Genomic DNA, 26,865 nt, shown 5'->3' on the forward strand with positions numbered 1-26,865 from the left:
ATCTTGTACCTGAGCGTATAGTAACGCCATTGATGAGAGCCAAAATGTGGAAACGGATCAAATGTCCGTCAACTTCTGCCCGGAGGGACATAGTGTGGTTCATCCACATGACCGAATATCACTCGGTCACGAGTACTGACACGCGCTTGTGGATGAACCTGGAAGACGACGCGCTAAGTCGGAAGAAGCCACAGAAAGTCGCATGCTCTGTGATTCCGTTTATAAGAAATGTTCAGGACAGGGAAAACCATCAAGACGGAAAGTAGACTGGTGTTGCCGAGGGCTGGGGGGAAGGGAATAAAACACAACAGCAGGGCCGTGACCCACCCCGCCGCCCGGACGCTCCACGAGCAACTCTGGGCCACCCGCTGCTCTTACAAAAACGCTGCCCGCTGCCATCCAGGCAGGGAACGGAGCTGTCGGTCAAACCGAACGGTACAGGGCCAGGAGTCCAAAACCCAAGGGCGGTTCACTTCGTCACCTACTAGCATTGCAACTCCGGGCAACTCACACCCCGTTTCTGCTTCTCTTCTAACCAGTGAAAGAAACCACACGGTTATGTATCATTCAGAGGGTTTTGTAAAGACAGACCAGGGACATGGCCACCTCTGCGAAGCGTGGAAGCATCCGGAATCTCGTATCGTGTCTCTGCTCTACGGGGCAAGCCGTTTGTGGGGCTGGGAGCGCTTGGGCTCACTGCCTGCCGTGTGGACAAGGAGGACGGGCAGGGGCCGGGAAGAGAGGCGCAGGGGGCCAGAGACAGGCGAGAGGTCCCCCTGAGCACTGGCTGGCGTCTGTGGCTGTCATTCCCGCCACCGTTCACCGGACACTGCACCACACCCACCAGAAGAGAGGGACAGAATTCTTTATTAAGGCACACGAGCTGTGGGAGCCGCTCCCACGGACACAATTCTAGAACAAGAGCCGCTCCCATCCCCTTCTCAGAATGTCTGTGGGCGAAGCCCCTTCCAGGCTGCCTGGAGCCACAGCGTGGGACGCACCTACCCTGCTGGTAAATGCGTTGCGGCGCCAGCAGCAAGAAGCCCAGGCGGGGAGCCACTGTCCACCAGAGACGGGACTTCTCGAGACAGCGGTCCGGATCCGGACTCCCGAGCACGACAGGCGGTGAGACTCCAAAAGCCGCCACTTTCCACAAAGCCTCCAGGGCAGCGAAGGGCAGCCTGGTCCCGGTGAAAACAGCTTATTCCTGAGACGGAAGGGGCAGGTGTGAGGACGTGGCCCTCTCTCCCCTCCCCTGCCTCATGTGTTCTGAGGACAGAAGGGACGGGTGTGTCCAGGCTGGTGGCAAACGCTGCATTTCCGGGGCTTCTTGGCCGTGGAGCCCGTGTCTGAGGAAGTGGCCCGGGCTCTTTTGCTTCTGGCCTCTGGCCCCTGGAAGCCCCTGCCTCTTGGCCAGGTCTGGACTCCGAGACTCCCTGTGGGAAGAGTCAGGGGAAGGCTGACTTTGGAACAGACACACACAAGTGGCCAGAAATACAGGTCCCAGCACTGGGCAGAGGGCGTCCCTCCGGCCTTTGTACGGTCACGTCCGCCCACAGGCCAGGCTCCCTTCCCTCCTCGCCGCACACGATGTGTCCCCCACTTCCGTTGCCCCGGCACCACTCCCTAAAGGACCCTGTGTCCTTGAAGGCCTTGGCCCACCATCACTATCCTGATAAGGAGGGCACTACTGTCACTTCACAGAGGCCTTCTTTACAGAAGCAACATCCTGCCAACTGGCCTGAGGCCACATGGAGAAGCAGCAAAACCCAGCAGGCCTGTGACCAACAACCTGCTCCCCACCGTCCGTGCCAGGAAACGGGAGTTCTGGATTCCTCCAGCCCTCAAATGGGCCTCTTAGTTTGGACCGCCCTGTGTCACCCGGGACAACTGATCAGCTGGCCTGGACGTCAGACACCACTTCCTGGACCACCTCTCACACACTGCAAACCGAGTCTGTCGTGGCAGTGGCTGCCTCCAGCCCCCTCGGGCACTGGTAGCCAGCCCTGCGCCTTCCCCAGCCTTCCGGGTTCTTCCTGTACAAGCAGAGCTGGCAATGTGTGTTAGAATCACCGTCTGAGACTTAACTCTTCTGAGACAGGAACCCTAAGGAAGGTAGGCAAGTGCCCAGCTCACCGAGGAAACTGAGGCGGTGAGGCCGGGCCCTTCGTTCAAGGTTCTATAGCTAGGCTTTGGGACCAGCTCTGTCCGACAACAGGGCTTTCGGCTATTCTCAGGTACCAACTAAGCTTCTGCCGCGCACTGGGGTGGGCGGGGACCGCTTCCAAGTGCCTCCGGGCACGTGATCTGCCTTGCCCCAACGTCTGGGTGGTGGTTCTCACCAGACCCAGTTACCGGGCCCAAACCATGTAACTCTGGGCAGGTTCCTAGACATCCCCAGGGCCAGGCTCCGCAGCTGAAGACAAGGACCTTGCGAGCCTACCGAGGCTAGAGGAGCGCAGAGCCGAGCGGTCCGGCCGACCTCGGGCTGTGCTGCGGTGCGACCCCCAGTGGAGGCGGTTCGCTGGGACTCAGCTGCCCCGTTTGTACAACTGTGAGCACGTGCTGAGCTGACGGGGGCGGAAGACGCACAGATAGCGTGTCTAGCGTAGTGCTGGGTGCGCAGTGGGCAGCTCTGTGGGCTGCAGCTGGCCTTGAATTTGGCATGAAGACCACGCGCGCACCTGCCGGCCCCACCGCTGTCCCGCCCTCCCTTCAGGGGCCGCCCTTGCTCTAGGAGGTGGAGCCCGGCCCGGCTACGCATCCCGTCTCACCTGGGGCCACATTCTCGTCCGCCCACTGGAAGAAGCCGCACTGCTGCTCTCTTGGCTTGGCGCATGTGTGGAACTGGCGCCCCTTGTTGGGCCCGTCCTTCTGCACCGTCCGGGTGACGGTGGGCTGGCTGCACAGGCACGACGTGCCCCCTCCGCTGTCATCGCCAGGTCTGCCAAACCCACCCCGGCGATGCCCCGGGCCAGGCGGGCGTCCTGCCGAGCCACCTGAGGGTCTTGGTGCCGAGGGGGGGGGCCCCCCTGCATCCGGGGGGCTGCTGTCGGCCCACAGGAAGAAGTTGCAGCCGCCACCGTTGCACTTATAAAATTGCCGGCCCTGGTTGGGACCCTCTTTCCGGACGGTGAGCAGCACAGCCTCCTGGCCACAGTTGCAGGTCACAGAGTCACTTTCACCAGTGGCAGCGGGTGGTGGCAGGGCCCGGGGGGCGCTGTCGATTCTGTTCAGGGACTGGCTAGCCTGCAGGTGGTTAGAGGGCTGGCTGGCTGGCTGGCTGGCTCTGGGGGCGCCCCGTGAGAATCTTAGGTCCAGGAGCTCCATCAGGGTCTCATCACATCCTCCGACGCAGCCCACAAACTCCAGAGGCATGGTCGGGGGAAGGCTGCCGCGTTTAAACTTGAACTTCAACCTAGTGAGGCCAGAAGGTTAGTGCAAGCATGAACCACCAGCTGTAAGTCTTCTGGTCCAAAAAGGGCTGCGCCCACCCTGGGCCTCCCCTCGGTGCCCCAGGAGCCCACGCCAGCCACCTGCCAACCGCTAGCCCATCCAGCTGTCATGAGGGCAGAGGGGGAGGCAGGGGAAATCTAAGATCCCAATTAATCACCAAAATACAGAAGTCTCTGAAAGGTTCACTTCCTGTAACACCAGCGGCTCTCAGGCTCCTGGAGGCTCCCGGGCCCTTTCAAGGTATTTTGTTACAAGGCTAGGAAGTTACAGCGGTCATTCTTCCCTGCTGTAGGCATGCAACTCTGCCAAAGGCGACAGCCCATGCCACGGGCCCAGCACGCTGCCTGGGAGCAGAGGCCGGAGTCCAACAGTCTCCTATCTAAAGCCAGACGTTAGACTTAGAGAAATGGAAAACGATGCATTGTTTGGTTTGGTTTGGTTTGGTCTGCTTTGGAAGTAAGTAAAAACATGCCATTTATGTCAGTATGCAGTGTATGCATTGTAAAATTAATACGTATGTCTTTAAATGCCTCCACTTTAATTTAGATGGTTAATCTAAATTGATAAGCTTATCGATAAGCTTAACCTAAGTTAATTAGATAAGTTAATTAATTAGATAATTTAATCTAAATTGATAAGCTTATTGATGAGCTTAACTCACAACGAAAACTCTTTGGGCTCCTCAATGATTTTTACCAGTGTAAGGGGTCCTATGGCCAAAAGGTCTGAGGACCGGTTCTACACGAGGGTTCTGGGCCTTTGGGAGGAGCCTGGAAGCCACGGCCGACACACGAATATTCTCTTCCCCATGCCCTACTTGGCAGCAATCTAGCTGGAAAGGGAAGGGACACAGACCGATTTAGGACTGCCAACCCAGCTGCTGCTGAGAGCACCGATCGCCCCCGGCCACGCAGCGGTCTAGGAATGAAAGTCCCGGGAGATTCCCTCCCACCTGTGCTCTTCCTGCAGCCGACTCGGGGGCCAGCTCACCTGTAAACAGGGTGCGGCTGACAAACCGGACACACAGTCCCATCCCTGCTGGCCTCCAGCACAGAGTCAGGGAACCACATGGCCGATCGGCATTCTGGGAAACCGGTGCAGCTGAGGTAGAACCTGGAGGGCAGAGGGAGCAAGGTCAGGCAGGAGCCACCAGACTGCATGCAGGAAATAAACATTCCTAGACTGTCGCCCATCTGGCAGGGAGACTTTTCCTCAGTTGATTAAGGGAGATCTTGATTTTTCCGAAGGACACGTAAATGGATACACAGTCGCTGGTACTGATGAGAAAAACTAGCCTGCATTTATCTCCCACCTTCCTGAAAAAAAGAAATACGTATTGCTGACTCTGCTTTCTTTAGAAGCACCAAACCAGGGTGCCTGGGGAGCTCCGTCAGTTAAGCTTCCGACTTGGTTTCAGCTCAGGTCTTGATCTCACAGTTCGGGGGGGGTCGAGCCCCGAGTGGAGCTCTGCACTGTCAGTACAGAGCCTGCTTGGGATTCTCTCCGCCCCCCCCCCCCATGCTCTTGCACACATGCCCGCGCTCTCTCTCTCAAAACAAATAAAACAAAACCAAAAAACAACCCACTGACCAACCCGGGCCATAGCAAGGCCACGACCTGAGGGTTCTGCTCAGGTTCTGCTCAGGTTCCGGGCTGTGTGCTCTCAGACCTTCCCCAACTTCTCCACATGACAATTCTGATGGAAACCGTTGATACTCTCAGTTTACAGTGGGGCAAACTGAGGTGGGAACAGTCTGGAAACCTGCCCAAGGATGCACATGCGGTGAGTAAGAGAGCTGGGAATAGAACCCTATCTGTCTGATGAAAGAGCTTTTACTCAGGACACCTGCACCACATCATTCTGAGGTTTTTATCTATTTAAGTAATCTCTACACCCAATGTCAAGTTCAAACTCGTGACCCGGACATCAAGAGTTGTGTGCTCTTCCGACTGAGCCAGCCAGGTGCCCCTTGGCCAACAATTCCCTACAGCTTCCAGCCACGAAACTTTAGGGCTGGACTAGCCAACGTGAACACAGTTTACGATGTCCTTTGAGCATGCCTGGGTACGACCAGACCAGGGGAAAACTAACCAAACCCCAAACCCCAATTATTCAAACAGCTAATCCACTGAGAAACGGCAACTCTCAGATAAGCCCTGGAGTGGTAAATTCCACAAGACAATCCCCAGACCCCCCCCCCCCGCCTCCCCCCGGTGACTCAAGCACTCGGAGAACTTCAGAGTTCACAGCACAGCACTTACTAAGCCCTCGCATGTGGCAGTCCACACTGGGCGAAGCCTGTACCAGCACTGGCTCGTATGTGTGCACCTGCTGCCCACTGCCAAGTTGGGCCCATTAACCTCTGGTTTCTGAGAGCCGGCCTGGCCTTCTCTTTGCCCAGGCCAGTGACGGGTCAGTAGTCGGGGATGCCACCTGCTCCCGTGGCAGCACAGAGGCGGCACACGGCTGCAGCCCAAAGGGGGCAAAGGAATGAAGGGCTGCGAAGACCTGGGATCAAATTCTGCCTTTCCCGCTCCCCAGGGCTGCCTGCTGTAGACAAGTCGCTTCAGCCCACGAAGCCTCAGCCTCCACTCCGTACGAAACTGAGGTAAAAACACCACCCTGCTGTGTGGTTACGGAGTCCAGAATGTACGTCGAGGACCGTGCATCGTGCCCCCCATAGGGATGGCACGTGATAAATGACGGCCACCATCTCCATTCCCCACTCCTGCTGTGAACACCTGCCAGCGGCCAGGGGCCGGCTTGGGGAGCCTCGCAACAAACTGCCTACCCACTGCTGCACTAAGAGTGAGAAGGGATGTGGCACGTCCAGGTCCGAATCAGCGCCAAAGCCGGAAGAAGAAAAGCAGCGCCGCCGAGTATCTCTAACACATCAGGCCCTGCGCTACTAGACTTCTGACCCATGACGCCAAACCCTCACCCTTCCCAGAGTAGACCCCACCGCCCCAGGTTTATGGAAAATTGGCGCTTAGTAGTTAAGTAACCTGCTCTGGGGCACAAAACTTGTGTGTGGCAGAAGTGAGATTTGAACTCAGACCCAACGGGGTCCTCAGCTCATGCTCCTCCACCATCCTCCACACGGTGAGTGGGCGGCGTCTGATCCACAAGGGACGCAAATCTGCCGTCATCCCCCACCTCCTCTGGATCCCAGGTCATGTCACGACTCCAAGGCCGGGTCCCTGTCAGCTAGCCTTCTACCTCCAATACCTAGTGCAGGGGCCGGCAGCAGCAGGCCTGCCTTTAAATAATGACACAGAGGGGCGCCTGGGTGCCTCAGTCGGTTAAGCGGCCGACTTCCGGCTTGGGTCATGATCTCGCGGCCTGTGGGTTCGAGCCCCGTGTCGGGCTCTGTGCTGACAGCTCAGAGCCTGGAGCCTGCTTTGGATTTTGTATCTCCATCTCTCTCTGCCCCTCCCTCACTAGTACTCGGTCTCTCTCTCTCTCTCTCTCAAAAATAAACATTAATAAATAAATAAATAAATAAATAAATACACAAACAAACAAAGACAGACACAGAAGCAAAACGACAGGGCCCTGCAGGGGGTTGTATGGCCAACCCAGCAAGTGCTGGGTGAGCACCGGCAGGGACAAGTCTGGCACTGACCCGCCACTCTTCTTGGTCTTGAGGACCATGTCCTTGTTGCACTGCGGGCACTTCTTGATGGGCTCTGGCACGGCTGGGTAGATGGCTTCTTGCTGGGCCACCTCTGCCCCTTCCCCAAAGTACTGGGATAAGGCCTCGTCCAATCTGAAGGAAGAGCAAAACATTTACGATATTCTTACGTGCGCACAGCATGAGTGTGACCAGGGGAACCCTGATGCGGAGAACGGAGGCAGACGGAGCTGTGTTGGCCAAGCGGCCCTGGCTCCTCTCTGGCTCCTGGCAGCTCCCGGGAGTGATCCAGCTAGAGGCAGGTACTTTTTGCCTTGTCACCAGCCCCGCACCAAACAAAACTGCACAGGGTCCTAGCATGCACTCCAGAAGTGTCTGTCTGTCAGGATTTACATTTAAATGAGCTCATCCTGGGGCCCCTGGGTGGCTGAGTTGGTTGAGCGTCTGACTTCAGCTCAGGTCATCATCTCGCGGTCCTTGAGTTCGAGCCCCGCGTCGGGCTCTGTGCTGACAGCTCGGAGTCCAGAGCCTGCTTCGGATTCTGTGTCACCCTCTCTCTCTGCCCCTCCCCCACGCATGCCCTGTCTCTCTTTCTCTGTCAAGAATAAACATTAAAAATAAATAAACTAGCTCATCCATTTCTCTTTTTTTCTTTTAAGATTTTATTTTTAAGTAATCTCTACACCTAACAAGGGGCTCGAACTCAACCCTGAGATCAAGAGTCACATGGTCTACCGACAGAGCCCGCCGGGTGCCCCGGCTCATCCGCTTCTTTGCCAAACTGGCATGGGGTAGAAAACAGGTTTGCGTCTAACAACATGCACACGTGCCGCTTGCTGCGTGGCCACCTCCAAAAAATACTCCACAGAGCAAACGTGTCCTACACCAGCACTAGGTTTCCTGCCCCACGGCTGTGCTGCCTGTTAACTCAGGACAATTAAAATCAAGAGAATGGCATCTCCATCTGGCGCCAATAGCCTGGCATGACCGGACCAGATCTTTCCGATTACCGTTTGTATGCTGGCGAAGCTCTAGGGGAAGGGGAACCCTCGGGAGGAAAGCCCGAAGGGGAAGGGGCTGCATGGGGACGGTCCTGCCAGGCACACCGCCGGCTGTGATGAACTGGCCGGAGGACATCTAACCACCCGCGGCGCACACTTCACGAGGCGCGAGGAGCCGCGCCGCCCGGTTTCTGCTGAATCACCCCCACCCGCTCCCGCGGCCCAAGGAGAGGTTACGGCCCAGGAAGCAGAGCTAAATGACCGCATGCGCACACAAGTAGGATCCGGACTCACTTCTTTGCTTTGGCCACTGCTTCAGTGAAAACCTGTTTGTATTTCTGGACTTGCTGCCTCAGAACCACCAACTTGTCCTTCTTCCCCTCACAGATCAGCTTCAGATCAGCTTCCAGCTCAGCCCGGAGGTTGGGCTTGGACATCTCATAGCCCATGGAGTCATAGCCTGCAGGGGCAAGAGCGGTGTTCTACGTGGCCCCGGGCGACACCTTCGGGGACTTTAGTTACGCGGCTTCGCCAAAACCCCCGCAAGCTCCTCCTCCTTACCTTCCACAAGCCCCATGCCTAGATGCCCGGGCAGAAACCGCTTGTCCGGGGTGAGCCCGACATACATCCGGGCTTTGATGGTCTCGATGTGCTCCGCATGAGTGGCATCAGTACCTGAAAGCCAGTCCTGGTTACTCGGGGTGATGCAGACCGTCCCCCCGCCCTAGTGTCCTGTGGGCACCTTCCTCTGCCTGGACTTCTTATTCTCGGTAAGACACCTCCCTTCGCATCCGGCCCACGCAGAAACCACACCTCTCCCTCGCATCCACTTCCTCACTTAAGCTGTCAATGTCAGCTTCACAACTCCTGCGTCTCTGTCCTCTGCTCCACGTGGCAGAGCCACGGCTGGAGCCCACGTCATGTCATCTGCATCAGTGCAATGTGCTCGGTCTCCTCCTTTCTGGCTGCTTCCTCCACCCACACCTTCTTTATGCTGTGGCCAAAGGGTTCTCTGCAAATGTAGCTCTGGCATCAGAGAAATGCAAATCAAAACCACAGAGGTACCACTTCACGCCCACTTGAATGGGTATAACCAAAAAGCACCGATAACCACAAATGTTGGCGAGGGCACGGAGAAACCTCAAGCCTCAAGCGTTGCTCCCAGAGCGTAAAACAGCAAACAGTCCAGAACTTCCTTAAAAGGTAAACACAGAGTTACCATAGGACCCAGACATTCTACTGCTAGGTTATCTACCCTAGAGAACCGAAAACTGTCCACACACAAACCTGGACACAAATGTGCACCGGGACAAATGGGAAGGACCCAAAAGTCCATCGACTGAGGAATGGATAAACAAACCGGGGTGTACCTGCACAACGGGACAGCACCAGCCAAGAGGGAAAGAAGTACTGATTCCCACCACAGTGTGGATGACCCCTGAGAACACGCTAAGTGGAAGAAGCCGGTCACAAAAGGCCACACGCCGTATCATTCTAGTCAGAAAGATGAGTGGTTGCCCAGGACTGGAGGGACTGGAGGGACTGGAGAGAAGGGGGGATGGGGTGTGACTGTTAATGGGCATGGGGTTTCTTTCTGAGACAATGAAAACGTTCTAAGTTTAATTGTGGGGAGGGTTGCACACTTTTGTGAATATACTGGACGCTGATTTGTACGTCTTACATCAGTCACGTGTGTGGTATGTGAATTATATCTCAATAAAGCTGGTAACATTTTTTAGGTTTTTTTTTTTTTTTTTTTAAAGCTGGTAACATATTAAAAAACGTAGCTCTCTTGAGCGCCTGGGTGGCCGACTCTTGGTTCTGGCTCAGGTTGTGATCTCAGTTTGTGAGATCGAGCCCCGCATCAGGCTCCCTACTGACAGTGTGGAGCCTGCTTGAGATTCTCTCCCTCCCTCCCTCTCTCTGCCCCTCCTTCACTCTCTCTCAAAAGAAATAAAAATAAAAACATAAGTCCTTGCTCCTTTCCTCAGAAATCTTAAACTGGGTTCTGCTAGCCACAGGCCAACACCCAAGCTCGTTAGGCAGGCACGCCGGCCCCGCGGTCAGGCACGCCGGCCCCGCGGTCAGGCACGCCGGCCCCGCGGTCGGGCTCAAGTCATCTTCCCAGCCTCACCTTCCACGCATACCCCCGGCCACAGTGCCATGTGCTTCCCTGTGCCTCCGTCCTCCTGCAGACTCGGCCGGTGCCTGGCTTGCCTTCACTCGCCAGGAATCCTTCCCATGAGGTTTAAGGCCCCTGCCCGCTCCCTGCCAGAGCCCATCGGGCTGGACTTAAGTGTTGCTTTGATTTCTTTCTCCGGCTAGATGAGCCCTTGGGGGGAATGGAATGACCAGGCTTGATTCCTGTCTGTGTCTCCGGGGCCTAGACCAACGTCTAGCTGTGGAAGCCTCAGATTTTTAATGAGTGAATCCTGATGGGTGAACTAACTTTAATTTTAGCGAACCCTGCAACTTTGCGGACAGTATAGCAATGGCCAGAGGACTCCAGGGGGGCACTCCTTCCTAAGTCCCAGGACTACAAAACCCACTACGTAGTGAGGCGGCTGTGCCCCAGGGCGGGCAGCTGTGCCCCAGGAATACGCCCAGGGAACGCCCACTTCCCCTCCATCCACTTCCCTCTCCATCGTGCCGCTGCCCCTCTGAACTAGGTTTGCCGGAGACCATCCACAGAGCCCTGACAAAAACTGACGAGGGGTGGCAGATCTGTCCCGAGGGACCCACCTGTAAACCTTGGGCCACGGGGCTTACCGGGAAAGCCAATTCTGGCCCAGTTTCCTTTTAACCTAATTTCCAATTCCCATACTGTTACGAGGAATGCTTTAAGGAACACCAAGGGCACGGCCGCGTGTGGCTAGCCGCAGGGCAGCAAACTCAGACTCCGCAGAGGCCTGGCAGGTAACGAGCGGAGAGCGGAGCCAAGCGTGAGCGATGGGGAAGGGACAGCCACCACTCCAATTCAACTCCAATTCCATTTCTGGGCGCGAAGGGGCGGGCTGCCAGACCCGACGCCTCGCAAGACGAAGACACGGATTTTTTATGTGGAATCTCTCAGGCCTTAAATGTTGGTAACTTATTCAAAATAGAAGCAAATCCCTGTGTGGGCCAAATATCCTGAGTCCACGGACAGGACCTGGCCAGGGTGCTCCCAGCGCACCGCCCCCGAGTCCTGGGACACATCAATGTCCTCATTCGGCTGCTGTAAAGCAGTGGTTAAGAGCACCATGTGCAGACTTACTCAGACCAAGGTTCTTAACCTCTCTAAGCCTCACTTCAGCTACAAAGGGGGTGAAGAATATAATGGCCACGTTAGAGCTGTGGCAAAGACCAGAAGAGACACGGTGCCTGGCCCATACGGAGTGTGCCGGAGCCGCCAGCTACCAGGACAGCAAGCTACTGACCAATGCCGTGCTTTTCCATGAGGGCGATGAGGTCGGCTTCGGTGAGCAGCTGGGGGGGACTGGTCTCTCCGTCCACCATCTCCACAGTGCTGGGCTGAAAGCGGGAGCCTCTCTCGTAGACGGGGAGGGTCTACAGAGAGCAGCAGAAGCATCAGATCATTCCGCGTGGCACTTAGGCAAAAGACAACTTCCAGTTCAAAGAACGTGGCCCCACTCCATCAGACGGCACTGGGGTCGGGAACACGGCTGTCTTCCCCTTTCCCCGAGGCCCACGGGGTGAGACGTGGCCTCTGGCCCCTGACCGGGCCTGTGCTTTAGTACCTTGTCACTCCAGCGGTCATATGGGTACACATCCAGGTAGTTTCGGGCCAGAATCATGAGGCCGTGGGCCACGAAGCGTTCCTGAGCGATGTCGATCTCCACAGTGGTCTCCTGCCCCTGAGCATCCTGGGAGCAGCAAGCCAGGAAATGACGAACGATGAACTCATACAGTCGCTGCTCATCTCCCTAGGAAGAAAAAGAAAGGGTCTGAAACTCCCTCCAGAAGATAGCCTCTCAAGGATCGCAGCACCACCAGTAGTCTGACGTGGCCAAGGCCAAAGTTCCAGCCCAAAGTTCCACATGAAACAGGGCACGTGGCTCCCGTAGCCCCCGCAGCAGCATGGAGCGCTGGGCATACCCGCTGTGTGCTGTGGACTTAGACACAACCCTAATCAGGTGAGGATAAGCAAGGAAGGCATCCTACCTTCCAGACTGAGAAGTGCTTCTTTTGACATAAACCCCACCAAGGGAGGAGACAAGGTAAAAACATAATAAACTAACAAGGGATCCCTTGCATAGAAGACACAGTAAAGTTACAGCCAGCAGCCCTACACCATCACGTTCACAAGGTTCATGGGACTTTCTACCAGTGAAGTAATCAAGGACTGAGCGAGGCTCAATCTGTCAAAGCCCGTAAGATGCTCATACTCATAGCCAGTAATTCTAAGAATGGATCCAAAGGAAACGAAAGGTCCACACAGATATTTACACAAAGGTCAATGGTTATTATGTCTCAGAAAGTTGAAAGCAATCTTAAAAAACAGGTTTTGCAGGGGTGCTTTCTGCAGGGGTGATTTTGCACCCTGCAGATGAGCAGGGTGGCTCAGTTGGCTGGCAATCCGACTTTGGCTCAGGTCATGACCTTGCGGTTTGTGGGTTCAAGCCCCATGTCGGGCTCTGCGCTAACAGCTTGAAACCTGAAACCTGCTTCAGATTCTCTTTCTCTGTGCCCCTCTCCTGCTTGTGCACGTGTGCCCTCTCTCTCAAAAAAAAAAAATAAATAAACAACAAAAAAATAGATTTGCCAAAAGAAATTATGGTACATCTATGCAATCATTAAACATCATACTTTAAAATATTTCAGGGGCACCTGGGTGGCTTAGTTGATTGAGTGTCTGACTTCAGCTCAGGTCATGATCTCACAGTTTGAGTTCGAGCCCCCCACTGGGCTCTCTGCTGTCAGCACAGAGCCGGCTTCAGATCCTCTGTTCCCCCTCTCTCTGCCCCTCCCTCGCTCAGACACTCTCTCTTAAAAATGAGCAAACATCTATTAAAAAAAAAAAAAATTCGGCATACGAGGAAATGGCAAATTTTTTTCTTCCTCATATTCTTTTGAATTTTCTAAACTAAAATGGACCTGTATTACATTTAGGGCCAGAGAACAATGTGTGTTAATAAAAAAAGGAAACAAGGACCAAATGTGGCTCAGCTCTGCAATGAGCCTGCATCTGTCAAACAAGCCTAACCAGCTTGGCCCTCAGGGCCCTCCTGGAGCTCATTCTCCAGCTGAGGAAGGACAATAGGCAAGACACACGGCAGGGCAGGGCTGCCCGAGAGCCCTGCAGCCACCGGACCAAAGACAAGAGGCCGGTGTCACAGTATCCAAGTGTCAGGATGGCAATGGAAACCCATCGAGTCTGGGGAGGATGGGGGCCGGATTCCTCCAGTTAACGAGGGGCCAAGAAGGCCAAGCGATTCTGTGGGAGGCTCTGTGGGGGTTGTCCAAGGGCACAGGGCAGGCGAACCTCCTAGTCCACGTGTGGGGGGCTCGGCAAAGCTGCAGGGGGTCTGACAGAGCGGGAAGTGGGCTGGACAGCAGAGCCTGCTCTGGGGGCGGGGATTCACGGACACCAAGCAGAACACTGAAGCAGCAAAATTCGGACGCTGACATCTCTTTGCTAAAATGGAGAGATATTTCAAAATCACTCAGTTCCTCAAGTAAGAGCCCACAGAGTAAATTCAAGTGCCGCTAACCCTTCACTTCCCCCTGGGTTCTAGGAGGCAGTAGTTAGGGAAACCAACCTGCAAGCTGCTAGTGTATTTGGTGGGGTGGATGGGAGGGTGAGCTTGGTCAGACTTGTTCCCATTGCGTGGAGTAGGGCCGCCCCGTTCTAGAATGCTCTGGGCAAAGGCCCCCCAACGTGGATCCGGGGTCTGCTGCTCTACGAGCACCGTCAGGTTTAAGTCTTTGGGGAAGATGTTTGTCTCAGTTCGAGGATAGCTGATGTACCTAAAACAAAGGCAAACGAATAGAAAAAGAAATTGCTAGAATTGCTCTAGAAACAACCGAATTCGATTGAAAGCACCTGGTGGCACCTGCAATGTCCCATCTGAGCTAGCCAACGCAACCGAAGGCAACCTACCTTACCTACGTTGACAAAAGTTCTCAGATGGGACCCCCTGATGGGGTGAGAGACAGTAGGCTCTCTTGCTGAGATGCCCCAAGAAGCCACAAGATAAACGACAGGGGAAGCACAGGCGGGGAACACAGTAGGCTCAGCCTGCCAGCCGTTGTGTGGCCGGGACACAGCCCTGGCCCGATCTATGAATGGTCTGCCAGTGACCCCCCATGGCCTTGAGAGCAGCAACAGAGTGTGCTTCTACGAATTTTTTTCAGGTATAGAAAGCGTAATGCTGTCTAACAAACCATCATGTGGACCCTACATGTAATTTACCATTTTTTACTAGCCACTTAAATGGTATATCAACGAGATCATTTACATCCTTTTGTTTCATACAAGTCTTCGAAACCCAGCGCATATCTTACACTTCCAGCATGTCCCAATTCGCACGACCCAAATCTCAAGTGCCTGATAGTCACCTGTGGCGAGTGGCTGCCACAGCGGTCCACAGCATGGACCACACCGTCACTGGATGGTGCTGGGATGTTCACAACCCCTGAAGCACGATGATTTATGATGGCAAACGACTACTAAAGGTGCGGTCTGCCACCTGCCAAGGCCCTGGCGGGGGGGACTGTTGAGAGGTCAACACTGAGATGTGAATTCACTCAACAGGCTCTTTTCCTTATCAGAAAAGTCAATGTCAAAATTCTTCTACTTCAGAGCTCAGGTGATATCTAGACAGTCTGTATTTACCCATAAGCTCTAAAATATTTTCACCCTGGCTCAGTGGGTGGAGCATGTAACTCTTGATCTCAGATTGTGAGTTTGAGCCCCATGTTGGGTATACAGATTACTTAAAAATAAAATCTTTAAAAGAAAATGAAGCAAAATAAAATACTTCACCCTGACAAAGATGCACCAAATTCTATTCCCAAATATTTACCCTTGAGTGTAGAGCTTTTCGGCAATCCTCATGGTTTCTTTAGCATTTATTCTCAACTTTCGAGAAGCCAGCTTCTCAAGCTCCTGTTAAATGTGTCAATAGGCAAGTTAGAGTGCAGTGTGGGAGTCAGAGGGCACAACACAGCCACACAACTCATCTTCACAAATGTCTGGCCACTGTCACTCCAGCGGCTGTCACGCAGAGGGAGGAAGACTGTAGCAAAGAAAGCTTTCTGGGCCTGCCAGGCAGAGGCAGATTCCAACCCAGTGGTTCTCAGGCTCTGATGGGCAGAAGCAAGAATCACTTAGGAAGAGAAAAGATTCCCGGGCCCTGAGCACTAGGGATTCTGACAGAAGAGGGCTGGGACAGAGGCCAGAAATCTGCATTTTTTTTTTCTTTTTCTTTTTTTTTTTTAACCAGCAAGCCAATACACAGATTCTAATACAGGCAGTCTGGGAACCACACTTTGGGAAAACCACTGGAGCCCTACTAACTTCTGAATGATGAATACCATTCTTCAAAAACTCCTGGGAGATAATCGGTTGTCCTTCCCCTTGGTCACAGTCCACCAATGTCAGCGGCTCTATGTCAAAGCCTATTTAACCAGTGAGGACCAATACACTTATGCCTGTCCTATGCAATCGGTCTGTAACTCTCCCCTTGTCATTCCTACAAATCACTCCCACGCGCGTGCGCGCACACACACACACACACACACACACACACACACACACATACACACACACTGGGCCACGCCCAAGGTAAAGACCACACTGCCCACCAATCCCCATGTGTTTCTTAGCCTGTTTGTTCTTTATGTTCAACCTCCAGGGTGAATCCTGACGGCAACTGTACCCTGAATTGTCCTGACTGGTGGTGACTGGGAAGGGGCACTCCTAAGGTAGTTAACTCCAACTCGTGTCCAGCAGGGTGGCTCTTCGTGGGTCTAAAAAGTTGAGAAACCCTGTCCTAAGGTAGGCTCTTAATACAGATTTTAAAAAACGTTTACATAGATTAGGCACACGTTAAAGAAAAATGCTCGGGTGGAAAAAGACAAGCTATCCTAATCACAACAATGTATAAATTACGTGTATGAGGAAAAAACAGGAAGAGAAGATGCTTACATTGGATCAGAGATTACGTAAGGATGACGGGGGACGTGTCTTCCTCTTTTTGTTTGCCAAACCCCACACAAAGCAGCTACGTTGCATTTATTAACTTAAAAAAGCACGAAAAGACTAAGCAGCCTCTGTTTTGGGGTTTCTGTTCTCCCCAAGGGCTTTCCCGCTTGGCCTTGTGAAGGGTGATGCTTTGTGCCACCGGCCACCGTCTGCCGTAGAAACCTAGTCCCAGCACCAGGCAATCAGAGCGCCTGGTGCAGTCATCTGGAACATACCACAGTGTCCAATGCTTGAGGCCTCCACTTGCTCTTTGCCTTAGACTTGACCTCTACCACGGTTGCCCTGGGATCCTAGAGAGCCAGAAAAAGCAGAGGCCACGTTAACTTCTTTGCGCACCTTCTCTAGCTGTCCTGCGGTAGCCTTTGCTCACCATTCTGGAGGACACTCACCACGAGCAGAGGCCCCTGCTCCAGCCACGACAGCACCTCGAGCGAGGTGGGCTCGAAGCCTGCGGTGTGGTGGAGACCTCACCACCTTCCCGCTCAAACCAAGACTTTGAGGGGCAACTTTACAAGCCCCAAGGTGCCTTCCAGGGCCCGCGAAACACGACAGCCTGTGCATCTCCTAAGCACGGTTTCCTACCTACACGTGCACGGTGTTACATTTTAAAACGTCAGGATGATACCAAGTTAGAAATAGGAGAAATCGTACACTACAAGCTGGAAAGCCCAATGTGGAGACCATCTTCACCGCACCCCAGCGAACAGGGGTGTCTCCTTCTCTCGAACAGGTAAATGTGCAGTGTCAGAGACGTGCCAGGTAGTTCCGTGACCTCTAGGGTCAAAGGGCAGAAGCGTGGACAGAGTGACTCCTGGACGCAGGGTGGTCTCCGGAAGGAGCTGGAGAGTCAGGTATGCTAGAAGCTAGCTGTGCTGTGCCCCTTACCGGCTCTAGAGTGCGCACAAATTACTTCACTCTCTCCCACCTCATCTGTGAGGCGGGGACAGGATCGCCACCCTCACGGGCGCTATCAGGACTAAACAGGATAGTGTAACAAAGCGTGTCTGGCACTGCAGCCGGTGCTCACCGGTCATTGTTCCCCCTTCACCAAATCAATTAATAAACCTGCCAGGGCGCTACAGCCGGGAGCACATGTGACTCATCAAAGTAGAGATCTCAGAGTTTCTCTCAGGCACCACTGTGTGCAGCCTCCAGGTTAGAGCCAGCAGTCAGGTACTGGCTGAAAAGCAGCAGCACCACAAGGTGGACGATCAGTATGAGGGTCGCAACTCAGCCACCGACTGGCCTGTGGTCCTCTGATGGGCCGCTCTACTTCTCTACTGACACGTGTTCTCTACCCCCCCCCCCACCCCCTTGTGGCTGGCTGTCTCCTGCTAATCACTCTGGCCTTCACTCAGATGTGGCCCTGAGAGGCCTTCCGTGACCACCATGCCTAGAACGGTCCCCTCCCTGCCCCCCAGGCTGGTCTCTGTTCCTTCCCCCTACTTTCCCTTCCTGGCATTTGCCCCTGGATGAAGTTAACTTGCTCGTTTGTGACTTTCATCTTTCTAGATCTCATCTAACCGGGGGAAGAGGGAGCTGGACCAGATGCTGTCCAAACCCCTTCCAGCTTTAGGACTCTATTGTTCCAGACAGGTCTAGAGGATCCTGAGTGACCTCTGTTAACAGCATTCTACTTTAGGGAGAGATTTCAGCTATGTATTTCTCAAAATTTCTGCCTTTATCTAAAAGGTCTACAGCTCCTGTGGTTTCACATCGTTTAGTATCATTTTCATGGAGTTCGTCCTACAGGCTCCCTAAAAGTGAGGTCCTGAGATGCAAGCTGAAAGCTACAGTTCAGTGGGAAAAGGGAACAGGGTCACTTCTGCTAACACAGAAGGAGTGGCCTGGGAACTTCCAGAACAGTTTTCCTCGGTCATTAAAATTCCAAATATCTCTTACCTCCATGCACAGCTGATAGAGGACAAGACAAGCTGTGTGGTTAAAGAGGCGATGCCTTTTCCAGTTGAATTCTACGACACCATCTTTGTGGTCATGAGTTACTGTATCGGGGACAAACAGGAAGGCCATGACTCAGAGAAGCCATATGATGGGACAGAGAGAAGAAAGCACATTGCACTGAAATTCCAAAGGAATAGGAAACATGGCTTTGGGATTATGGGTCGTTCAGGAAACTAAGTGGATTCTGAGCATCGTAATGGGGTGGGACGAAGGGCAGCAAGACTAAAAAACTCACACATTTAATTAGTGCCATTTTTGCTCCTGGTTCTTCCCAGGCCCTTAGGTTCTACACCGTAAACAACTCCTCCGGCCATACCTTTAATTTTGTGGAAGATTTCTGGCACAAAAGCCTGAATGGCTTTGAACCTCTCTACCACGAACCCCAGGGTTGGGAACTGGCAGCTGCCGTAACTGATCAGCTGCTCCGCTAACACCTCGGGAAAAATCCTCTGCAGCCTCAGGGTCTGGAACCTAGTGAAGGCAGCTCCTAGGAAGTGAGGACGGAAGGAAGGAAGGAGAAAGCAGTGGACCGTAAGATCAAAGCCAGCTGCTCATATCTACACACGAGCCTCATTCTTGGTTCATAACCCAACCCCCAATGTGCCACGCAGACCCCCAGGGGAGTTTGCCAGTGGCTCACCGATCCTCAGGTCCAGCTCCTGCCTCACGTCCACAGCATCGCTCACTCTCGGATCAGGCTCGGTCAGGTTCTCACAGGCCGTCTGGACGGCTCGGGGGGTGATCTCAGAGAAACGGGCTCTTAGCACTGGCAGACTGGGCTTCACTGTGGAACAGAGTCACCAAGATCAAAGTCAAACCACACTGCCTTCCCATCATAAAGGGCTCGCTTTTCTTAAACCACCTTGAATGAAAGATAAGCCATTTCGAGATGTTGTGAGGTACCCAATTTTCTGATTAGGTGAAATTAACAGTATGCTAGCCACCTAAGAAGGAAACTTTGCTGTAACCGCTAAGCTTAGTTTTGTCAGAAGTAACAGTGGTGTGAATTTTAGCTATTTAAGTGAATTTCAGCTATTCTCCTTATGAGCCTCTCAAGATTCTAATCTCACTCATTCTTAGACGTTTGGGGAAAATAAAATGTTGTCAATTAGAAGGTCCTACAAGGGAATTTCATGTCCTGGCATGGAAATAACATAGGACATACACACTGTCCCTGAAAGTTAACGTACTTAAATTCCCAGCAGTCGTTACAGCTTTCAACACAGAAACACTCAGGGAAAATAGAAACCGTCCACTCTCTGAAGCCTGAGAATGACCTGTGCATCACTTCTGCTAAGTTACCTGCAATCATTAGCCCCGTTGAAGGCATTTAAATTCATCTCAGCGAGTATTTATTAATATTCAGGCAGCATACAAAGAATACAGCAGATGAACAACATTCTAGAATTACTCTTTGTACTGTCCGTACGGCATATGCATTCTCTTGCAAATATTCAATCTATACTTATAACAGATATAAGAAGTCCCTGCTCTCAAGCAGCTGGCAATCTACTTGGACCTGACGCGAAACAAGCCCTGGGCTGCGGGTCTGTGCCACTCGGTAACTCTTTTAGTCCTCGTGCCACCCTAGGAACTGTGTCAGACTGGCCTGACTTTCCAGAAAGCTGAGGCTCCCGTGGGTTCAGTAACTTGCTCTGGACACACTGCTGGTGAGGCCTGACGGATCCAGCGGGGAGAGTCTATAAGGAGGAACTCAGCCTTGACCCACTCACACAGGGGAACCATCTACTTCTGCGGTCCCAGCGTGTGGAAACCCGGAAGCCACGTCACTTACCAGCCCTGCACACGTGGATAATCTCGAACCCGATATTTTCCCCTTCTCTATCGCAGTCGGTCCAGATCACCAGGGCCTGGCACTGCCGGGTCTCTCGTTCCAGAGTTTTCTGAAATTCCCAGCCAGGGAAGAGCAGTGAGAGCGCAGTCGCCATGAGGTGACACCTCTACGCTAAGGACGTGTGACCAAACCGAACATCAGTGATGTTATCGGGATGCGCCGCCTTAGTGAGAGGGAGCGATCTGAGGAAACTGCTCCTACTACCTGTAAGGATGCCGAGGCTGCTACTACAACCCTCCAGCTTAGAATCACGGACCCGAAGTGAGCTTCTAGAAGATGGAGGGTTTAATGCACCTGCCCTAGTGTGACAAGACCTAAACCTCAGCTCTGACACACACTTGTAACTCTCGTGGTTCTGATCACGTCCTGGTCAAAAACGAAACTGATCCCTAATTGAGTTTCACCCCAAGAAGGTTTCCCAGCTAGCAGACCACTGCTACAGGTGCCCTGAGCATTCATAACTCGCCTGTCACGTGACCATTTACACTTTGTTGTCTCTCCATGCTAATTCGGGATGGAAGCTAGGATTAATGTTTTTTAACTTGTTCGACGTGTCAAGTTTTTTTTACTTAGGTTCTAATTAGTTAACACATAGCGTCGTATTGGTTTCGGGAATAGAATTTAGTGATTCATCACTTAGAATTAATCATTTAACAGTGTTATTCCTAGGATTTATTTAAACAACCACTACTAATAAAAAGGCTTATTTTGGGGCGCCTGGGTGGCTCAGTCGGTTAAGCGTCCGACTTCAGCTCAGGTCACGATCTCGCAGTCCGTGAGTTCGAGCCCCGCGTCGGACTCTGGGCTGATGGCTCCGAGCCTGGAGCCTGCTTCCGATTCTGTGTCTCCCTCTCTCTCTCTCTGCCCCTCCCCCGTTCATGCTCTGTCTCTCTCTGTCTCAAAAATAAATAAACGTTAAAAAAAATTAAAAAAAAAAAAAAAGGCTTATTTTTAGTACAGCTTGTGACTCTTGATCTTGGGGTTGTGACTTCTCCATCGGTGGAGACGTTATTTAAAACTAAAATCTTTGAAAATAAACAAATAAAAAATAAGTGGCCTCATTTATACAATGAGTGGGAAGAATTTTTAAATGTTTATTTATTTATTTTGAGGGGGCAGGGAGGGGGAGAAACAGAGGGAGAGAGGAAGAAAGAGAATCCTAGGCAGGCTGTCCGTGCAGAACCTGACTTGGGGCTTGATCTCACCAACCATGAGATCACGACCTGAGCTGAAATCAAGAGTCAGACGCTTAACCGACTGAGCCACCCAGGTGCCCTGAGTAGGAATAATTTTTAAAATCATGGCACTAAGTTTGGTGGGAAACGTGATCTCTAAATTCTGATGCATTCAAAATACAGAAATCACAGTTCAATTATTTTGCACTCTGGAGTTGTTCAACTCCAGTGCTGTCTGTCTTCCAAAAGATCCTACCTTGATGTCTACAAAATTCTCTGGGCAGTACTTTTCAATTTCTGCTTCAAAGAGGACAAGGGGATTGCAGCTGTGCCTAGAAAAGAGGATGAAAACACAAAACATCCAACCTCAGCACAGGATGGAAAGTCCTCCATTTTTACAAGAAAAAAATTGCTCAGTGAGCTCACGGATGGATCCCCAACAGAAGTCCCACGTGAAAATGCCAGAGAATTAAAAGCAAGGCTATGACCCTCTGCACAAAGCACTTTCTGCTTTCTGTGACAGCAACAGCTGCTAAGAAGAAATTCTGGAGCCCTTTCACGCACGTCTGCAATAGGATAAATGTAACACAGCGACTACATGAAATAGGTCTGGCTATTCTGAGGAAAATAACACTTCAAAGTGGTTGTTTGTTCTCAACACACGGTAAAAATTCACAATGGTTCAGTTAATCTTAGGTCACTGCCGTGGTCTCCATGGTGTTTGTCCCCTCAAAATTCACATGCTGGAATCTTAATACCAATGTGATGGTGTTAGAAGGTGGGGACTCTGCGAGGCTATTAGGTCACGGGAGTGGTACCTCATGAATGGGATTAATGCTCTGATAAAAGAAGACCCACAGAGCTCCCTCGCTCCTTCCACCAGCTGAGGACATGGTGAGAGGTCAGCAGTCTACGTGTACCCTGATCTCCTGCTTCCAGCCTCCAGAACCAGGCAAAATCAATTTCTATTGTTTATTAGCCCCCCACGGTTGATGACATTTTGTTATACCAGTCCGAATGGACAAAGACAGTCATCTGGGTATTAGAAGTTATACAGTAAGATCAACATGCCTCAAAATCCCGGCAGCATTTCACAACTTACTGTAATAATCAGAAAGTTCTTCCCCCAGGCATTGTACTGACCATTTGCGGAACTGCATCTGGAAATCATGAGCCAGCAAATGTCCAGAAACTGAAGTCATTATCATGGTAACATTCTGAAGGATAACAAAATTCGAGTTAGTCTTTCGGCAATTATATTTTGCCACATCATTCAAATAAAAGGGAGGAACTTCTGTTAAAGAGAAAAAAGGGGTTGCCGAGGGTTGAGGGGAGGTGAGGAGGAAGGAAGAGATGGAGTGCAGAGGACTTTAAGGGCAGTGGGAATAGTCTGCATGATACTGTAATGACGGATGTATGTTCTACTTTTGTCCGAACCCATGGTACGCACAACACCAAGAGAGAACCCTAATGTAAACTAGGGACTTTGGGTGATTATGATGTGTCAGCGTAGGTACAATTGTGATCGTAAAGAATGCATTACTCTGGTGATCTGATGTTGATCATGGTGGGGGGGGGTGTATGTGTGGGGGCAGGGGTCTATTGGAAATCTCTGTACCCCCCTCTCAATTTTGCTCCAAAAACCTAAAATGGCTCTAAAAAAATTAAGTCTATAAACAAAACAAAACAAAACCTAGTTGGGGAGAAATGAACATAAATGCATCTCTTTGAAGCCAAATACCAAACTAACGACCGTTCTAATTCTAGCACCATGATGCCTTTTATAGGATTTAAAGTTTCCTCACACTACTGTGTTTTAGTTTCTTTCTTGTTACAAAGAGAAGGGGCCATATTTCATTAAAAAGAGACTTCCTTATAAATTACAAAATACTCGTTTGTAACCAGAGATCTTTAGGTCTTAACAATTATTCTTGAAAGATAGTGACTTCTTCTATGATGGCCAGGCTCGTTCTTCTTGATCAAATAACTTTTTTTTTTAATGTTTATTTTTGACAGACACACACACACACACACACACACACACACACACACACACACAGGCTCCAGGCTCTCAGGTGTCAGCACAGAGGCCGACATGGGGCACGAACCCACCAACCACAAGATCATGACCTGAGCTGAAGTTGGATGTTTAATCGACTGAGCTACCCGGGCGCCCCTTGAAATAACTCTTAAGGTACAAGCAGTTCAGTGGCAACCTGTAGTTAACAGCTTCTATTTTTACAGCCATCACTAAAAACTCGAGGAACATATACCAAAATGGCCCATGGATCTAACAGCAGCACACTTCAGCTGCAGGACAGAAACATGATAGCACCTACCTGGCCGTACAGATGATAATCAAATTCATAGATCTTGTTGAATTTAGACAATCCTTCCCTCTATAACACAAAACAAGAATAAATAAGTTACATTGAAAACAAATGACTCCTCGGCCTAAAGATCAAGCAGAACCTTGATAAGTGGTCATACTGAAAAATAACAGTATTTCCTAAAGATAAAAACTAGGCTAAATTACTAAGGCCAGTTATCAAGAGGATCCTCAACACAGTTACGAGCACATGCTTAGTACAGTCCATGGAGTTTTTATGCCAGAAGGTAACCTTGAGGTCAGCTAATATAACGACGAATAGATGAGCCTGGACGAGTCCAAGGTCAAGTCACAAATTAGAGGCAGAGAAAGGATTAGGACGGAATTCTCTTGCCCACTTTCTCCCTCTTCCCCATATCCTTCTACTACTTTTTGGCTGTACAACCGCACCTGTAAAACTGCTGGGCACAGGCAAATCACTCGCCTTTCTGAACATCAATTTATTTTTGAATAAAGTTACCTCTAAGTGCTCCTCTGGCTCTAAAATCCAGTAACACTACAAGCCCCAGTCAGCACTGGAAGCCAGTCTATAAAGCAATTCTTTAGCTGCGAGCATGGACGAATCAGACCCTCTCTGAATAGATCCCACCGTCCTCCACAGCAGCATTAAAAGTACTTTTACAGGTACGTTTCCCCAGTCCAGTCCCAAGTGACTCCTGAGGGGCACATCCATTGTCCCTTGTGTCTCTTGGGAACAGTCTAAAACCACCGTTCTGATCCTCTCCAGGTAAATAACTTGTCTGATAACATGTGTGTGATCCCACAACCAGAGCTCCAGCAGGCAGTCTCCTCTACCAGTGGTAGCCTCGAGGATGTGAAATGTCTTTCCTGACATTTCAAACTTGCCCCCCTGTAATTCCCATTTTGGGGTGGCACACGATTATGTGTGATCCCATGTGTGGGTGAGGTGCTCAGGGAAACTGGATACGCCAAACTTAGAGCAGTTTCGGAGTCTGGGGAAAGAAAAAACACCCGGTTGATAGATCAAGAATGTAGCTTTTGTGGTCTCTCCTTCTCTTTTTATTTTAGAGAGAGAGCATGTGAGCGGGGGAGAGGGGCAGAGAGAGAAAGAATCCCAAGCAAGCTCCAGGATCAGCGCAGAAGCCTGACGTGGGGCTCGATCCCACGACCCTGGGATCATGACCTGAGCCAAAGAAATCAAGAGTCAGATGCTCAATCAACTGAGTTACCCAGGAGCCCCTGCTTTTGTGATCTTTTTTGCAGTGCTGTCCACTCTAAAAAAAAAAAAAAAATTCAAGTCCCTTCTCTAAGTAATCTGTAGGAACTCCCATACTGCTGCCACTAAATCTACAGAATTCTTTAAGATGCATCTTTCTAAATATAAAAATAAAACCATGAAAAAAACTACCCAGATAAAGAAGGTCGCAGTTTTCAGTGTGCTTTTGAATGCTATTGTAAATGGAATTGTTTTTTTTTTTAATTTTCTTTCCAGATTGTTCATTGCTACTGATTTGTGTACATTGATCTTGTATCCCATAACTTGGCTGAACATATTTATTAGCACCAATGGTTCTTTGTGGCTCCTTTAGGATTTCTATTCTGTAAGATCACGAAGGGGATTACATTTTTATCAAATGTTTGTTCTGCATCAATTGAGATAAGCAATGTGGGTTTTAAGTGGGAGATTACTGGAGTCACACTTGTGTTTTATAAAGTCACTTTGGCTGCCCAGAATTTGAATAGTGAAAGGTTAGGGAGAAAGCTATCAGAGTTCTCCCTGTGAGGAGCCAGAGGTCTGAACTCTACAGACGCAACCTCAGCTCTTGCTCCCACTCTCCACGAGCTAGAAATGGAGGTCTAAGGACCTTGAGATCTTGAAAGAAGAAAAGAGCAGGGAACTTCTGCTTTCTGCCTCCAGAAAACCATTTCGCAATCCACTTTTATTTGACAGATTTTCCTGATCAGTTCGTATCATCTCCATGCCACCTGTTTTACAAATTCTTTTACCTTTCCCTTCCTTTGCACCTCCAGTGTGTCCAGAACAAATTTTCATCCCTTACTTGCCTGTCTCTCGGGAGTGACTTTGTACTAGTAGGAATAGGGCAGCTGTTCCCTCTAATCCCATAGCCTAGGTAGTACCGCCCTCTTAATACGCGTTTACAGACTGTAAAGCCAGTGGGGCCGCAGAACCCAGGGGATGCGCCCTTGATGGGGAGAGCCAGGTTAGCTGGGAATGCTGGGACAGGGCTTGACCGCCAAGTTAAAGTGCTGTGAACAGGGGTTCCCAATAACTTAAAATTTCAAATCACAGGGAATACTGTTAAGACACAGCCTTCCCTGGTCTCACCCCAAACCCACAGAATAGCCAGTGTCCCAGCTAGTACCGATTATCAGACTAGTTTGGGAACCGCGGCTGTGCGCAAGGAGGAGCCAAGGTTTTCAAGCAAATGGGTGAAGCGTCTTCGCTTTTAAATGCCTACCAGTCCGAAAAGAAGACAGGAAGCCACTGCAATGACCCAGAAGTGGGAGAAGCGGCCTCCGTCTGTATTCCCAGCGCTGGCCGCGCTGTCCCGCTGGGTGATCGGGACAGCTCCCTCACCCGCACAGCTGATCGGAAATATGCCTCCTTACCCGCCTCATGCGACCGTTGGACAGCAGGTCGGCGATCCCCTTGGCCGCGTCGTTTTTCTCGGCCACACAGAGAATTTTCCGCACGCCTCGCAAGGCCACCTCCATGGCAGCGCGGGACAAGGTCCTGGCTCTCGGCCGTTGCAGCCAGCGGAGAGCGCAGCGGGCGACAGGGAAGATCATCCCTAGGCCCCGCGCCCGCTGCCGCCCGCCGGGTGCCCAAGCATGCTGGAAAAGCCAGAGGTGACGCCCACCTGGGGTCCACCCTAAGGGAACTGGGGCCCCCGAAAGCCGCCAGCGCCACCTGCCGCGTCCCGGCCACCACCCCTAAGCCCGCGGGGCTTCGGACCCACGGCCTCGACAGGGAATCCCGCACCTAGGCGGCCGGCTTCCGCCCGCCTTCTCGGGCTACATCCGCCCGGTGCGAGCGCCACGGGACCGCGAACTACAACTCCCAGACGACCCCGCGCTCGGGACCCCTTGTACGTTTCCGCTCCTCCGCCCCACTTCCTTTCCTTCCCGACAGTGGTTGGTAAATCGATTGTCCTTGGGCGAGGCCGCTGGAAAGTTCCGCCCAAACCTGTCGTTCGCTCA

At 51.7% G+C, this 26,865-nt stretch overlaps 1 protein-coding gene across 3 annotated transcripts; it reads right to left on the reverse strand.

Moving 5' to 3' along the window:
- Positions 1–849: 849 nt before the first annotated feature.
- Positions 850–26,845, reverse strand: TOP3A (DNA topoisomerase III alpha). Of its 3 annotated transcripts, none has more exons than XM_047089933.1 (19): positions 26,275–26,845; positions 23,633–23,692; positions 22,437–22,510; positions 21,550–21,625; positions 20,059–20,167; positions 18,904–19,047; positions 18,580–18,750; positions 18,204–18,304; positions 16,517–16,591; positions 15,121–15,203; positions 13,855–14,062; positions 11,833–12,018; positions 11,512–11,641; positions 8,654–8,767; positions 8,387–8,552; positions 7,083–7,226; positions 4,447–4,569; positions 2,775–3,418; positions 850–1,207 (listed from the first exon to the last, which is right to left on the reverse strand). In XM_047089933.1, the coding sequence occupies exons 1-19, from the start codon at positions 26,452–26,454 to the stop codon at positions 1,002–1,004; spliced, it is 2,994 nt and encodes a 997-aa protein (XP_046945889.1). In that variant the 5' UTR covers positions 26,455–26,845; the 3' UTR covers positions 850–1,001. The 3 variants fall into 3 exon arrangements, with proteins under 3 accessions (XP_046945889.1, XP_046945891.1, XP_046945890.1); XM_047089934.1 differs by lacking the exon at positions 850–1,207 and adding an exon at positions 1,226–1,436; XM_047089935.1 differs by lacking the exons at positions 21,550–21,625; positions 23,633–23,692; positions 26,275–26,845 and having other exon boundaries at positions 22,437–22,508.
- Positions 26,846–26,865: the final 20 nt, after the last annotated feature.

Source organism: Lynx rufus, unplaced genomic scaffold, assembly GCF_022079265.1.
Source record: "Lynx rufus isolate CCGP_SWC_20201006 ecotype Redwood Valley unplaced genomic scaffold, mLynRuf1.p SCAF_28, whole genome shotgun sequence".
In the NCBI taxonomy this organism is placed as follows: domain Eukaryota; kingdom Metazoa; phylum Chordata; class Mammalia; order Carnivora; family Felidae; genus Lynx; species Lynx rufus.

Excerpts from the sequence above, each read along its gene's own strand:
- TOP3A (XM_047089933.1), bottom strand. The coding sequence starts at position 26,454 with ATGATCTTCCCTGTCGCCCGCTGCGCTCTCCGCTGGCTGCAACGGCCG. Across the intron at positions 23,693-26,274 it reads CCAACGGTCGCATGAGGCGG|AGGGAAGGATTGTCTAAATT; the intron begins GTAAGGAGGCAT and ends TTTGTGTTATAG. Across the intron at positions 1,208-2,774 it reads GGACGAGAATGTGGCCCCAG|GAATAAGCTGTTTTCACCGG; the intron begins GTGAGACGGGAT and ends CTTCCGTCTCAG.